Source organism: Scomber scombrus, chromosome 17 (assembly GCF_963691925.1).
Source record: "Scomber scombrus chromosome 17, fScoSco1.1, whole genome shotgun sequence".
Lineage (NCBI taxonomy): Eukaryota > Metazoa > Chordata > Actinopteri > Scombriformes > Scombridae > Scomber > Scomber scombrus.
Window position 1 is genome coordinate 22,489,179 of NC_084986.1, and position 14,914 is coordinate 22,504,092.

General features: G+C 37.4%; 1 protein-coding gene across 2 annotated transcripts; it reads left to right on the top strand.

The window, feature by feature from the left end:
• The first annotated feature begins 3,066 nt into the window (after positions 1–3,066).
• On the top strand, positions 3,067–13,332 carry LOC133997548 (microtubule-associated protein RP/EB family member 3-like). 2 transcript variants are annotated; one of them, XM_062437182.1, is made up of 9 exons: positions 3,067–3,114; positions 6,265–6,332; positions 7,380–7,504; positions 7,620–7,765; positions 8,877–9,036; positions 9,152–9,193; positions 10,478–10,614; positions 10,999–11,151; positions 11,682–13,332. In XM_062437182.1, the coding sequence occupies exons 3-9, from the start codon at positions 7,384–7,386 to the stop codon at positions 11,748–11,750; spliced, it is 828 nt and encodes a 275-aa protein (XP_062293166.1). In that variant the 5' UTR covers positions 3,067–3,114; positions 6,265–6,332; positions 7,380–7,383; the 3' UTR covers positions 11,751–13,332. The 2 variants fall into 2 exon arrangements, with proteins under 2 accessions (XP_062293166.1, XP_062293167.1); XM_062437183.1 differs by lacking the exon at positions 9,152–9,193.
• The last annotated feature ends 1,582 nt before the right edge of the window (positions 13,333–14,914 follow it).

The following is a 14,914-nucleotide window of genomic DNA, read 5'->3' on the forward strand; positions in this document are numbered from 1 at the left end:
TTTTTTGTTATGTTTCCAATGGACGAACCGTGCTGTGTGGTGGTGAAATCCAACTGCTTCAAACACCCCTTCCCCCCCCTGCCCGCTCTAAACAGAGTCAGACTCCACCCCGTCTACCCTCACACCTTCACTGCCTCTGACTGATAAAACACAAGTCACAGAAACAATCCCAGCCTCACCTGCAACTAAGAGTCTTCTACTTATAGCTATAGAAGTACACAACCTGTGGGCTCACCTGGGATCAGCTACATGTAGGCATTTCTGTTATGGAAACTTCATCATCTATAGGCCTTAAGAAGTGATGGAAGAGAAAGAAGCTCAGTTTCTCTTAAAGTGAGGGTGGATAGTTGATGATCGTAAGACAATAATGGGGATAATTCGGTTTGCTACTGATAATAAAACAGTAAAATAGTGCTTTTTGTAAGTTACATCAACAAAGGGGAATACAGTGCCTTCTCATTCAGATCTCTGAGTGAAAACAGGAGCTGTTTAAAAGCACTGAGGGTCTCATTTATAAAAGCAAATGCATAGAACAGGTTCTAAACGTGTGCATATGAACCTCTCTCATCGTAGGCACAATAAAGTTGGTATAAATCAAACATATCTGTCCGTTTTTTAAAAGGAGCGACTGTTTCCTTATTTGAATCGAGGGTCTTAGGATAGAGGATGTTGTGCTATATACAGATTGATATTTGGCCTTACAAAGAAAAAATGACCAGGCTCAGTTACATAAAGAAGATGTGATTTATGGTCAATATCATTTCTTTAGAAAGTCCTTGTACCTTTAAGCTGCACTAATCAATACATTATATAAATGTGAGTGATAGGTGTTGCTTGTAGTGTCAAGACCACAGAGAGTTATCATCTGAGCCTGCACTTCCTCTCAGCTCTACAACACTTTTTAGTCTTTCAGCTTTTTTTCAGTATTTTGGTTTAACAACTTCATCAACCTTGTTTCCAGCTGCAGCAGACAGCTGTTTCATTAACTTACTGAACGCTACCTACCCAACATCAAACAACAGGCAGACCAATTTAGCAATTAGCTGGTAAACATAGTGGAGCATTTAGCAGCTAAAGATCCAGATAAACAGAGGCAGTATGGTTGAGCTAAACGAGGTTCAGCAAAACTAAACTACTAACTACTTTTCAGATGTGTCATACTTAATATCGGACCAAGAAATGTACTGACTTTAAATGAAACTCACCTAAAAACACTTGAGTTCATGTGTCTGATTTGGGAATTGGTTTAGCTGTGATTACACTTCTCTACCACTAGGGGCTTTTTCGTACGCATACCCTAAACTCACTTTCTCAAGCACAAAACTGTCCTAATGCACAGCTGATAAATGAGGCACCAGATTTAACATCTAGCAACCTGAAAGCAACCAAAAATATAAGATCAAGTTGTTGAGTTTCAGTAGCATCTGCTGGATTTCATTTTGAGAGTAAACGTCCTACTCTAATAGGAAATAAAAGGGGGTTTGTAATTAGAGCGGTGTCTCCACAGAGCAGGAAGATTGAGCTGCACATGCTGAAGAAAAACCACTGATCCTCTCACCTCCTAATGATGTCTCATTCCTGCCTATAACAGTATTATATTTATTCATGATCACCTCTTCTCCTCGTCTGTGTACTGTATATTTAGGATGTTTTCCTTTTATTAGTTGAAAGAATAAATGTGCCAATGTGAATCACCCGTGCCACACACACACACACACACACACACACACACACACACTGACACCCATGCATGAAGAGCACCACATGGAGACGGAAAAGTCAGATATGTCTGGAACGCCACAGGTTCACAACAACTGGTGCTGTTTTTTTACGATTACCTACGATGACATGATTTTATTGTTGGATGGTTTTGTTGTTTTGAAGGCACTGTGACTGGTCAGTGGCTGTGTGTGTTTGTAGATTCTTGTTGTGTTGGACAGTGAACCCGTTGAATCTGTAAGTGGCTGCTTGTTTCTTACCACAGAAATAATGGCAAAAGAATAAAGTGAAAAAAACAAACCTTCATGTGTGTCTTCTGATGTTTTCAAAATGATAGATAGAAAGATAGATAGATAATTGAAATGATAAGAAACAAAATAGATAAATGAAATATTTGCACCGCAGATTCTTATGATAAAATTAATATATATGGAAACATAAATAAACTGCACATGTCTGTCAGTGTAGCACCAGATATTGATATCTGGTCAATCATTTTATGTAGTTAATCCTTTGTAGAGCTGCAGTCATTAATGAATTAGTCAATCAACAGAAAATTATTGTTTTGAGGTTTTTTTTAAATGAAGAACACCCAACGTTTCTGGTCAGCTTCTTAAAAGTGTCTCTCAATCTCATAAATCTCTGATCACCATAAAGGCAACATGTTTGGTATCAGTTGCTGTCAAAATACAGTAGACTATAAGGTATTATCAGAACGTTTACAGCTGCAATATAGCTGAGATTCCTTATCAGGTTGATGAATCAGATTGTTTATTTTGATACTGGAATAAATACAGGAGTCACCATTATGAGTCAAGTCACAAAATTCTATAGGCCTTTAATGAAATACAATAAATAATAAACCATTACTATATTTCCCTGTGGTTTGCATTTGCACATTCAGTATATTCTTTTAAGTCGCTTTTGAAAACAATTTTTACATCTTCTTTATTGATTTATTTTACGGTCTATTATAGTCAGTTACTTTATATTTGTTTTTAATAATACATATGTGCCAATGTCTGCTTATCTGGCATTGTATTCTACCTTGTGTTCTTTTGCTATTTAAATCAACTTGATTATTATTACTATATAGTTGGTATTTATATTGATACTTTGGCAGGGAGGGAAAAGCAGCACTGGTCAGCTTAATCATAATAGATTAAGCATGAGCCGCAGCAGACAAGCTGTGGGACCCTTTCACCATCATGGCTGCTTCCCAGGACTCCAGTTTCACAAGAAGTCCTGTGAAAATCCTGCAACTACATCGCGCATGCGCACACATGCCAACGGCTTAGGTCGGAGTGGTCTCGCGCAACTTGCCGACAGTCGGGGTTGTGGGTTGTAGCAACGGAAAGCCCATCATCTGAAACAACGGCACAGTGTCGCACTTCTGTGAGTAATATTAACTCAACTTAAGTTAGAATAAGCTTATTTACGGTTGAAACGGTCCTATTTTACCGCTAAGTTGACTCATGTCTCAAATAAATAGTTGTACCGTCCCGTCGGTGACATTAGTAATGTGCGTGTGTAACGTTATGATAGAAAAGGCCTCCAGAGGGGGTACCGTTAGGCTCAAAGAGTCGATTTCAGCTTCACTTTTTTGTATATTGAGTTTGCTAACATCGCTGTGGTGAAACTAAATCTGCTGGAAACTCTCCGATGTCAACAACAATAATGAACTGCCAACTTAATCACGCTAGCAGAAGTCGGCTAGGAGCTAGCATTACAATACTGCCTGTCGCACCGTCGGCGGCTGTAGTCAACTGTCAAAGCAGCCAGACTGAGCCGTCAAACCGACCGGTGTTACACCGCATTTGGTGACCCGTCAGATTATATGACATGCACTGATATTCTTATATTATGGGTTTTTTTCTATGACTCATCTATGATATTATATTACCCTTACCATGTCACTCCTCATGCCTAATGCTGCGGTCCATTTAAATCTAAGCAACAATGCAAGTCACAGAATCTGATGGGTCACCAAACATGGTGCAACACAGGCATCATTCTAGAAAGTTCACTCGTAAATGGTAAAACACAGGGCGTTTTTGTCACATGTTATAACGCTATTATAACGTTGTTAACTGCCGTGTCACGGTAATAATAAGTGAATGCTTTTACTGCCGCCGGTTTTGCACCAATAAAACGTTATTATCATACTTTTATCACATACTTCATTTTGATAGTAACTGGTTTCAAATAGGATGCATTCATAGTCGATAGTATTTAGTCAGCGTCACTAACTTTAATACGTGCAAAGGGCATGATACAGATATAATCACATTTATATCATAGGCTTTATATCATAAACTGGGTCAACAATTTCACATAGTTAATAATCAATCCGTCGATTTACCTATCATTCAGTTGATAGAAAGTTAATTAGCAACTATTTTGCTAATCAATTATTCGTTTTGAGTATTTTTTTTAAAGACCAAAACATTTTCTGGTTCTAGATAGCTTTTTTTTTTTTATTGAAAACGTTACGTATTGGGTTTCTAAACAGATAACAGAGAAGTAGTATACTGAGCAAACAACAAAAAACAACAGATTTGGTAAGCTTTGAGAAATAAAAAAATGTGTAGTTACATGGCAAAATTACAAGTAAACATCTACAGTATGTGTGTATACAGCATACGCAACAATAAAACACAAAGTAAGTCATTTCAATGAAAAAAGTAGGAAAATTGAATATGGTGTGCACGTTTATCAGTCTGAGATGACAGTAAAAGTTAGTTTATCAGCATATGTGAGAAAATGGTCCTCTTGAAACAGATGACCCTCTGAGCATGCACCTATTTTATTTCCTATAAACAAAGTAGAACATATGTCAAATCCAAGAATGACAGGCAGGTGCAGCAGAAGAGAATCACACAAAAAGTTTTTCATATGATTTAATTTGACAGATGTGAAGGAGCCTCTGAATAAGGCAGTATTTGGTGATGGTTTGACAGAGACGGAGATCATTAAAAATGATATTGAACATTTCCAACCAAATGCTATGTGTCTAAATCATGTGGCTATGTAGCTGAAGACTGACGACACCTTTCAGTTCTTTAAATGAGTAAGCACTTTAGGTTGCATCTTTGGGAAACAATGATAAACATTTTTTCACAATTTCAGACTTTTTACAGACCAAACAACTAACTGATTTATTGAGAAAACAATAACCAGATTAATCAAATATGAAAATGATCGTTGGTTGTAGCCCTAACAGAATCTGAATTCAATCACTGCTTTTAAATCTTTGGTATCAGCTGCTGTCACATTAAGTATTATGTGTATTATTGTGTGGGAGATAGTGGTAAGAAAGAAACTTGCCTTTTAGGAATGATATATTTTGTTTTTATGAGGAGAGACACGTACTCTAATAACAAAGTCTGTGTGATGTGTTGAAGATAGAGGGAATGTTTTGGAAATTAAAATAGAGAGAGGGTGTGTCAGTCATTGGGCAAGTCCAGGTTTAAAGTTACACTCTTACATTCATGCATCTTATTATAAATCACTGACACTATAATTAACACACATAGCTGTAGTAATAGTTTATTTTTAGTTTATTCTCATCAGCGGTTTACTTTATTTATTTATTTATTTATTTTATGAGACAAAATAGTCCCAGAGGCTGAGCTGATGACATCACAGGTCTTTTTTGTCTGAGCAACAATTTAACACTTTTAATGACTTTAGAAATCTTCACATTTTAGAGGTTAAAACCAGTAGATTTGAATCATTTTGGCCTGGAAAACAACTTAAATTGCTTAATCAACTGTCAGAATTAAATGAAATCATTTAATCTTCTTAGCAACAATGAACACCAATGAATAAAAAGGTAATTACACTGTTGCTCTTTGTTAACATGGATTTTGAGGGGATTGTTTGTTCTGCTCTGTGTGCAGTTTTCGGTATTTATGAACAGCCAGGAAGAAAAACAAACTCTCAAATCAACATTTTACAAACTCAAACCAATGGATTAGTCAAAGTAGATTTCTGCAGTATTTTTCCACACTGACGGGACACTGTGGGAACTTTGTGTAAAGACCGGCATAACTGGCACATTGACCAGTCACAGCCAAATTAGCAGCATTTCCCTGCTGGGCAGTGTCACCTCTGTGAAGGCCTGCAGTCAGGAAGTGATGGTTCAGCACAGCAGCCCAGCACGCTGTTGATTTTGGAGTCGGTCAGTTGACAGGAAACGCTTCGCTCCTGTTGGATGTTTCCTTATCTGCGGCCGTCAGCGTGATGAATCGTAGCTGTATTGAGTTTTTCTGCCTGTTGAATTCACTTACCGCTGATCTCAACCTCCTAACTTTGATGAGTTACATCATGTTGAACCTGTAGAAGAGGATTAACCGAGGCAGAGATTAATGCCCCGGTGAGTCAACTAGTGACTCGCTGTGTGGTGATCTGTGCTGTGTCTCCTTGTAAGCCTTTGAAGGTGCTCTTGAGAAGGACTCTGCTGTCTTGACCCCTCACCGGTTCACAGCGCAGTGTGAATATAAGCAGGACTGATCACTCACACTTGATGCTTTCTGTCTCCAGGTCTTTCTATAAGGTGGTCCAGCACAACCCGGTTCTTAACAGTTTCCACCAACACACACCCAGCACAGGTGAGTAACATGTCTGTTTCTTTTTATCTTCTTTTATCTAGCCATAAAAATCCAAATCAGTCAATTAATAGCTGTGTTAAATACAAGTTATCTTACATTTGCAAAATATACGACTATTCCTGTACAAATATTATAAATTAAATACAATAAAAATTAATTTTAGTGGTGAATTGAACACTATAATGTGTTCCTGATGCAGATAACTTTAATTAATTGTTCTTGCTTCTTCTGTCTAGCTGTAATTGTAGATTTGCAGAATGTATATTTCCTTATCCAGTTAGTACTGATGGAATATGTATAATCTAGCCTATTGTTTTGTATCACTTCATATTATTATATTACTCCATTTTGCAGTCACAAGCAGTACATCTCCCACTGTCCAAAACACAAGAGACAACACACCTGTGTGTATTCATTACCTGACTTTGTCACGTGGCCCATCATCAACATATTAGCTGCCCTCTTGTGGCCTCAGTGCACTAATACCCCAGAAATGTATAAAATATCATATTGGCTCCAGCACATGATTTAGTTATTTGAATCACATTTTGATGTAATCCTATAATTTATTATCATGAAGTATGTGCAGTATTTCTATCATCAAAGGAAGATTTATGGAATCTGAGGTTTATTGTCTATAAATAACCTGTTTCCTGTCACGTCACATTTTACCAATTATTTTATAACTTTGTTACAGTTTTTTCTTTCGAAAAAATGTATTTAAATTATTTGTGTTGCATGATCGACACAGTTTAAAAAAACATACATCAGAGGGTTAGTAACGTTTTCTTAGGGCTGGGCAATATATTGATAATGCACAAATTTAGGTTGTTACAGATCTCATATGATTCCTACCTGACAGGCTGAAGAGACGAATCAGAAAAAATCCAATGCCATTCAGACAATAGATGACTGTTGATGTTGTTTGATCTCACTTTACAAATATCTACTTTGTACTGGCACAAAATAGTATCTAAAACTAAACCCTTATAATCTTTATCAGCCTTCAGAAACTGCTCATTTACAGTATTTCTGTGTGTGTTGCAGGAGGATGGCGGTGAATGTCTACTCCACCTCTATGACCATAGAGAACCTGAGTCGCCATGACATGTTAGCATGGGTCAACGACTCTCTACAGCTGACCTACACAAAGATCGAGCAGCTCGGTTCAGGTAAACAAGCACGCACTCACGCACACACACGTCTCTCGAACTGTGATTGAATTCAAAATGCAAACTTAGCTCTGGAAGTAAATGTGTGTTTTTTTGTGTGACCTGCTCTCTTCAGGTTCTGCATACTGTCAGTTCATGGACATGCTGTTTCCAGGGTGCATATTGGTGAAGAAAATCAAGTTCAACGCTAAACTGGAACATGAATACATTCACAATTTCAAGGTTTTACAGGCTGCGTTCAAGAGGATGAATGTGGACAAGGTGAGAGCACTGCTGGGTAAGCAGTAAGTACACGTCAAAGAAAAAGGGTCCTTGCACTGAAAACACCACCGGCTTACCGTCTTTGCCTTCATATAATACCAATACGCTGTAAAAAAAAGTGTAAAAATACTTAATGTTACACCTTTCATAGCTTTTCAATATCTTCTTCACACTGAATCGCCACAGTTAAAGACACTTCTACTACAGTATTTACTGTGTAACTGGGTAAATTCTTTTTTCTATTTATAATACGCTCATTCTGTATTTAATTTTCCATTTTTTCATCAATGTTACACAGAACTTTCACGGAGTATGTAACGATCCTATAGGCTTATGTTATGACCAGCATTTTTGTCTTTTGGGAATCATTTGTGATGGAGTAAAGGCTCCAAATACTAAAATACCAGAAGCCGGTCAGAGGAACAAATCACAGCAGTAACAAATTGAAAAAGCTGCATCATTGAATTTTTAATCAAAACAACATGCTGTAATCGCTGATGTTCAGTTTATTCCAAATTTGACCCAGAATTCATAATTGATTTAAGCTGTAGGATATGTTTCCAGTTGTGTTGTTAGTGATGCACTTAACAGAGTTTTAAGCTCAGAGATTGGATGATTTTTTTTTTTTTTTTTTTACCATAATGTACCACTGGGAGTTGTATTTAACTTCTCAACTTGCAATTTTGCAGACTTCAGCTTTTTTAACCAGATATTTTCTAACATGGTTTTTCATTTTTTTGTACTGTTAATTTAAAAAGGATCATTTTATGCTGGTCAAAGCCATAGAAATGCTCCAACTGTCACCTCACAGTGTCTATGTAGAAAATGAAGGAGACTTTAACTTTTAGCAGCCAGGGAGCCTGAAATAGCCCATTTACAACTTTATCCAAAAAACTTCCTAATTACAATTTTAAAAATATAAACTAGTGACCCACAATCTCAAGTTGGTCTCTCTGTCTTCAGGGCAGTGGGTTTCTTGGCATTTCTACCATGACTGTTAAATACATACTTAGATGTGGTCTTTTCTATGTTTTAATAATCATAACAGATTGTCATCACATTCTCTCTCTCTCTCTCTCTCTCTCTCTCCCTCCTTTTTCGTGTCCGTCAGATCATTCCTGTGGAGAGGTTGGTGAAGGGGAAGTTCCAGGACAACTTTGAGTTCCTTCAGTGGTTTAAGAAGTTTTTCGACGCCAACTACGACGGGAAAGAATACGACCCTCTACAGCAACGGCAGGGCCAGGATGGCACGCCACCTCCGCCCAACCAAGGTACGACACACACATATACACACGAGTGTATAAGACGCTGTCAGCTGTGTGAAGACATGCTTCATTTCATTGCCTCTCACCTCTTCATGCAACCACATCCCCACCTCTAACCCAGGTGAACCCATTCTCCACAAACCTAAAAGACCCATTCGCTCAGGTAACCCTCCATCTGGCATGTGTGTGTGTGTGTGTGCGTGTGTGCGTTCGTCAATGCTTGCAGAGAGTCATACGCACATTCACTCAGTGTGTAATTTCTGGATTGGTCTGCTCTGACTTTTTGTGGGCATTGAATGCATCACAGTAGTTGTGTGTAGCTGCAAAGTTTTAAATAGGCATATTACACAGTATATTTCTCTTTGTTTTATACAATCCTACAGTAGGTAAAACCTGCAAAAATATATTATAGTATTCCTCTTTAAGGTAATCAATCAAAACACACTGAAAAGACATCCTAATAGGATAAGACAAGATAATCCTTCATTATTCCCACGATGGGGACATTTACAGTGTTACAGTAGCAAAGTGGACAGCAAAAATAGAAAAGAGCATCAATAAAAAATAAAGAACAATAAATAATAAGAAAGTAAGCAAGAAATGTGAATAATAGGAGACAATAGACAATATAAAAAATAGGAACAATTGACCAGAGGAATTATAAAAAATAATAGCAGTATAAACAAGAGGAATAACGGTATTGTCAGAATGATAAAAATACACAAGTGAGATATTGATTGATGGATTCTGAAGTGGAAAAAAAATCAAACTATTTCATACCTGAAGTAGTATTATCGCATTTACATAGTAAGGAGTAATCTGTGCGTGTTTGTAAATGTGTGTGTGTAGTCATTGTCATTGTGCTTTTACAAAGGAAACTTCTGTAAAGGGAGGAGATTGTTAGAGCTGCAATGATTAGTTGACCAATTGATTAGTTGATAGTCATGAATGAAATGCACTAGCAACTACTTTAATATTCATTTAATTGTTTCAGTCATTCTTCATTCTGTGGGCCATTAGGCAGGCGAAATAAGCAATTTGAAGCTTCTAAGAAATTGTAAATGCAACTTATGGAAAAAATGATCGACAGTTAAATCGATAATGAAAATAATCATAGAAATTACGACTTATGACATGGCATTTTGGTTTTGCCTCATCTCTTGAAGAGGCTGGTTAATGGTTGTGACTTTAAGGTTAAGGTTAGAAGTGGGTAAAGCTGGAGCTCATATTTATCTACACATGTAAGAAAAAACTGATTCAAGTAAATATGTAACCTGGTCATATTTATGCATGTAAAATGCAAGTTAAGCATGAGTGTCTACTGAAAATAAAGTGTACCTGTTAACTCAGAGAAAAAAATGCATCTACAGCCAATCTGATGCATAGATCCTATTGGAGTCGGTGGATACTAAATGCGTGTGTGTGCGTGTTTGTTTCTGTCTTCCAGGCCCCATGAGAACATCTCCCACAGTACCAAAGACTGTCCCCACCCCGCAGAGGCAGGTAAATGTTCCGGCCCCCCGCAGGAGCGCTCCCGTGACCCGCAACGGAGGAGATGCTGAACTCATGGAGCTCAACCAGCAGGTACCACCGCTGTGATTTATTCAGCCGTTTCTAATAACACCCCCATATAGTTCCCCACCTTTGCCAGCTCTCACCCATTAAAACTGCATCATCCCAACAGGGTTCAGGGATTAGGAGTCTGACTCAGCATATTTTCTTATTTTAAAGTCTGTTAATAACATTTATTTAATATATTAATGAAAAATAAGAAGTTTTACAGATATTGTCCTCTCCTATCATAGCAGTGCATGGCAGTGATGTTTTAGTTAGTGTCACTCTGTAGTTACTCACACCACTAATATCTTTTGTAGGTATATTACAGTAATTATTAGCTATAACCTTTTTTTGTCTGAGACTCAGCATCTTCTTGACCTGCCTCTGTATCATTTTTGTCTCTGCACACAGCTGCTGGACCTGAAGCTGACTGTAGACGGGCTGGAGAAGGAGAGGGACTTCTACTTCGGAAAGCTGAGAGACATTGAGCTCATTTGCCAGGATGGCGGAGACGAAACCAACCCGGTCATCAACAAAATCATGGAAGTACTGTACGCTACAGAGGTAAATACAATATCAAGCGCTTGTATATGCAGCAAAAATATTACAGGTTTACAGCTTAATACTAACATGAAGCTCAACCTCATTCTGGAACCACATCTTTTTATTTTTGCTGTATAAATGATAGAAGACTCTGCTTCCTGATTTTTCTTCCTTCACACTGAAAGTTGACTTTTATCTCAGACTGTCAGAGGTGTTGATTTAACTTTCTGATCATATTTGAGTCAATTCTTTGTAATGTTATATGTCTTTTTATGTGAGGGTCTTTCATTCATCACAGCTTCTTTTTATTTTTTATTTTTTTGACGTTTCCCCTTGATCCATCACAGCATTTAGCATTTAACTTTGTTGACTCAAGCAGAACAAATACCAAATAGCAGTATGTGTAAGATGTAATAGAGGCCTGATGATGACCTATTTTAGAAGTGATGTTTCAAGGCCTGAGGGACAAAATAGCGTTCTAACAGGCTCACTTGTTAAGACCACTCATCCTGCATCACTGACCTGACACTTTTCTTTTTTCTTTTTTGCAGGATGGATTTGCACCCCCAGAAGATGAAGAAATTGACGAAGGGGCACAGGGAGACCAGGAGGAGTTCTGAGCTCATCCTCTTCACCATCTCTATCTGTGATCATCTGTCCTCCTCCTTCCACCTCCCTCACCCTTTAAATTCCCTAATCATAATTGTCATCTTTCCCCCACCCCTCTTCGTTCCCCCCTTGTCTTTTACTTTTTTCAATCTCTCCTTACTTCTTCCATCTTGTTTGTGGCTGTCCATATCCATGACGACTGTGTTTTTTTTTTTGTACAGCCTAGCTTCCAAAAACTCCTACTAGTAAAGGACACTTTGCCCAGACCTGTCTGGACTAGGGCCCAGCAGCCTATGTTGGCTTATTTGACTGCTTCTCACCTGTTAGCAGAGGCGACAGCTGCACTGCAGGGCTGCAGAGTCTGTCAGAGGTTTAAGGTTAATAGCAATGAGATTACAGGGATCCAGCACTGACAGCCTTGAGCCAACAGTGCTATCAATCGGTGTGTCTGAAGAGGCAGGGTCACTTTTTCTCACCGTTGCACTCTGATTGGTGAAAACACACACACTCACGCGCGCATCAGGGTTCTCTGCAGAGTTTATATATGAAACCATATGATGTTTTCCACACAATGTGATTAGATTGAGGATATTTTTGGCAGGAAATGACACGAGGTGAGATTATAAATGGTCCTTTAAAGAAAGGCCTGCACATGCATATATTTTGAACATTTTGCACATGAATACACATGTGAACGTACAACGTTTAGCCCAGCAGACATATCACAGACTTTGAACTGATCACATGTAGATGCTTAAAAAAAAAAGTCATCATTCCAAGGTTGAAAAAAAAGAAGAAAAAGCTAAAAAAAAAAAAAAAAAAAGACAAATCACAGAGTATGTTTTTATTCATCAAGTTATCCCACCAGAGAGGGTTTGCTCATCAACGGTTATGACAGCTTGTTTATGAGACAGCATGATGTATTTATGTTTTTATTTATTTATCTTTTTTTAAACTCTGCTCTATACAGTTTCTGAAGAAAAAAAAAATTGTGGTTTGGATTTGGGGAAATTGAAAGTCTTGCACTAAATGTAGCGAAACAAACCGACTGAAATGATCCAAAATGCCAACATGCAGTGACTGGCTGCAACCAGAAAGATACAGGAAGATGCAACTTTTTTATCTCGTAGATTTGTTTTTTATTTGCATTGAACTCCTCAATGGGCACGTAAGTGTAAAAACCTATTTATCAGACAAATGTCAGGCTTTGAATTCTATGAATGAACAAATATTTTGAAAAAACTCTAAAAGATACTACAGACAGACACTACTAAATACTAATGTTTGACCGTGTTAATTGAGTTAAACATTTTAGCTGCTATCTCTATTTTTCTGTTGCCGTATTTAATTCAGATTTCATATGTTTAGCATTAAAAACGCCACAGTGGCTGCCAAGAAACTAACTGTGCTTGTGGTTTATTATGATAGGCAGCCAGGCTGAGTGTGATTGACATTAGTTGGACCAGTCTGAGAGAACTTAACATCAAAGCCTCTCTCTACGTTTGTTGCCATGGCAGCCATGTGATAAACTCGCATCATTTGGAGTTACTGCTGGATTGAAATAAAGCTCTGAGGTTCAACAAAAGCAACAAACTGTGTGCTATTTGCTGTGTTTCTGCTGTATTTCTCATTTATTTTCATTTATTTATTATTCTTGTGCAAATTACTATTGGACTCTTGCAAATTGTTCACATTACACAAACACACACACATTCATAGTGCAACCACAAGTATGTTCTGTCTACTTGAACACATATTTTTGTGATGTATTTCTAAGATGACGAAATGTACAATAGACTTGTAAAACATTAACATATTGAAGCAGTATGATGTCCACTGTAATCAGTGTTTAAGCTTCCTCTCACATTGAATGGAGCAGGTCTGGACAGAGATCCAGGAGAGTTGTGCCAAACACTAAGCGACTCATTTGGGCGACAATAAGTACACTCTTCTGAGAGACACTGCAGCCAACACTGACCGTCTGTTCCACAGTCGGTGGCCAGACAGAAAATTGCAGCAGGTCAGCTGGTTTAACTGAACCATTTGTCAGTGATGAAGCCCACAACACTGAGTTCAAAGGGAGGAGACATAACTCACAGTGTATTTCCTTTTACTGTTTTGTATCCTGATGATATCTCAGTTCCTACTATATATCAGAGGGAGAGGTGAACTTTGCCTAAAACTAACTGGATTAAATGTCTTGGCTATCATTTGAGTAAACATTAATGTTAAATGTATTGTTAAAGATGCAAAAAAGACAATTAATAGCAGATCATACTAGTGTACATAAAAAAGTCATGTATCTGGGCTGATTATATCACTACCTATGTTAGACACTAGTACCACAGCTTCTCTTCTTGGGCATTGTTAAAAAATCTAGACCAAACTCCCAAGTTTTCATGAACTCTGATTTGAAATGATTAAAAATTGACAGTTACCATGATGGACATATTCACCCACCTCATATCTGGCAGGGCATGCTGCTCAAATCAGGACTGTTATCAGTTACATCATTTATATTCCTGTAAATACAGGGTTTATTTGGTTTACTGCCAAGTTGGTTCAAACTGCCAGATATATCTTAATGATATGAATTATGAATGAGCAGTTGAGTTATGTGAATTATATAGGACTATAACTTTTTTTTGCTGTATTATTGAAAGATCTAGTTAGCTCTTAAATCAATGAAAATATCACAAAATTTCCAATTACAATTTTGCAGAGCAAGGCAAGGTCTTTAAATTGCTTAATAGATGTCCATAACCCAAAGATATTCATTGTACTATCATAGAGTACAAAGATTATCAGCAAGTATTTACATTTACATTTGAGAAACAAGAATATGTGAGACATTTTTTGTAAAAAAAATAAATAAATAAATAAAAAATTACCAAAGTTGTTCCTGGCTATTTTTCGTGGTATAAAAATAGTTCATTAAAAGTCCTGCATGAAAAATCCTACTTCACTCAAAGTACTTAGCATAATTTGAAGTATTACAGTAAAAGTAGTGGTTTGGTCCCTCTGACTGATATATATTATATATGATATCATTAGATTATTTATAGTAAAGCATCAGTGTTAGAGCAGCATGTTACTGTTGTAGCTGCTGGAGGTGGAGGTAGTTTACACTACTTTATATACAGTTAGTTAGTTTAGTCCAGTGGTTCCCAACCTG

Bases quoted from the DNA above. Each gene is read 5' to 3' on its own strand.
- LOC133997548 (XM_062437182.1), top strand. From the start codon at position 7,384: ATGGCGGTGAATGTCTACTCCACCTCTATGACCATAGAGAACCTGAGT. The intron at 7,766-8,876 runs GTGAGAGCACTG...CGTGTCCGTCAG, and splicing joins AGAGGATGAATGTGGACAAG to ATCATTCCTGTGGAGAGGTT. The intron at 9,037-9,151 runs GTACGACACACA...CCTCTAACCCAG, and splicing joins GCCACCTCCGCCCAACCAAG to GTGAACCCATTCTCCACAAA.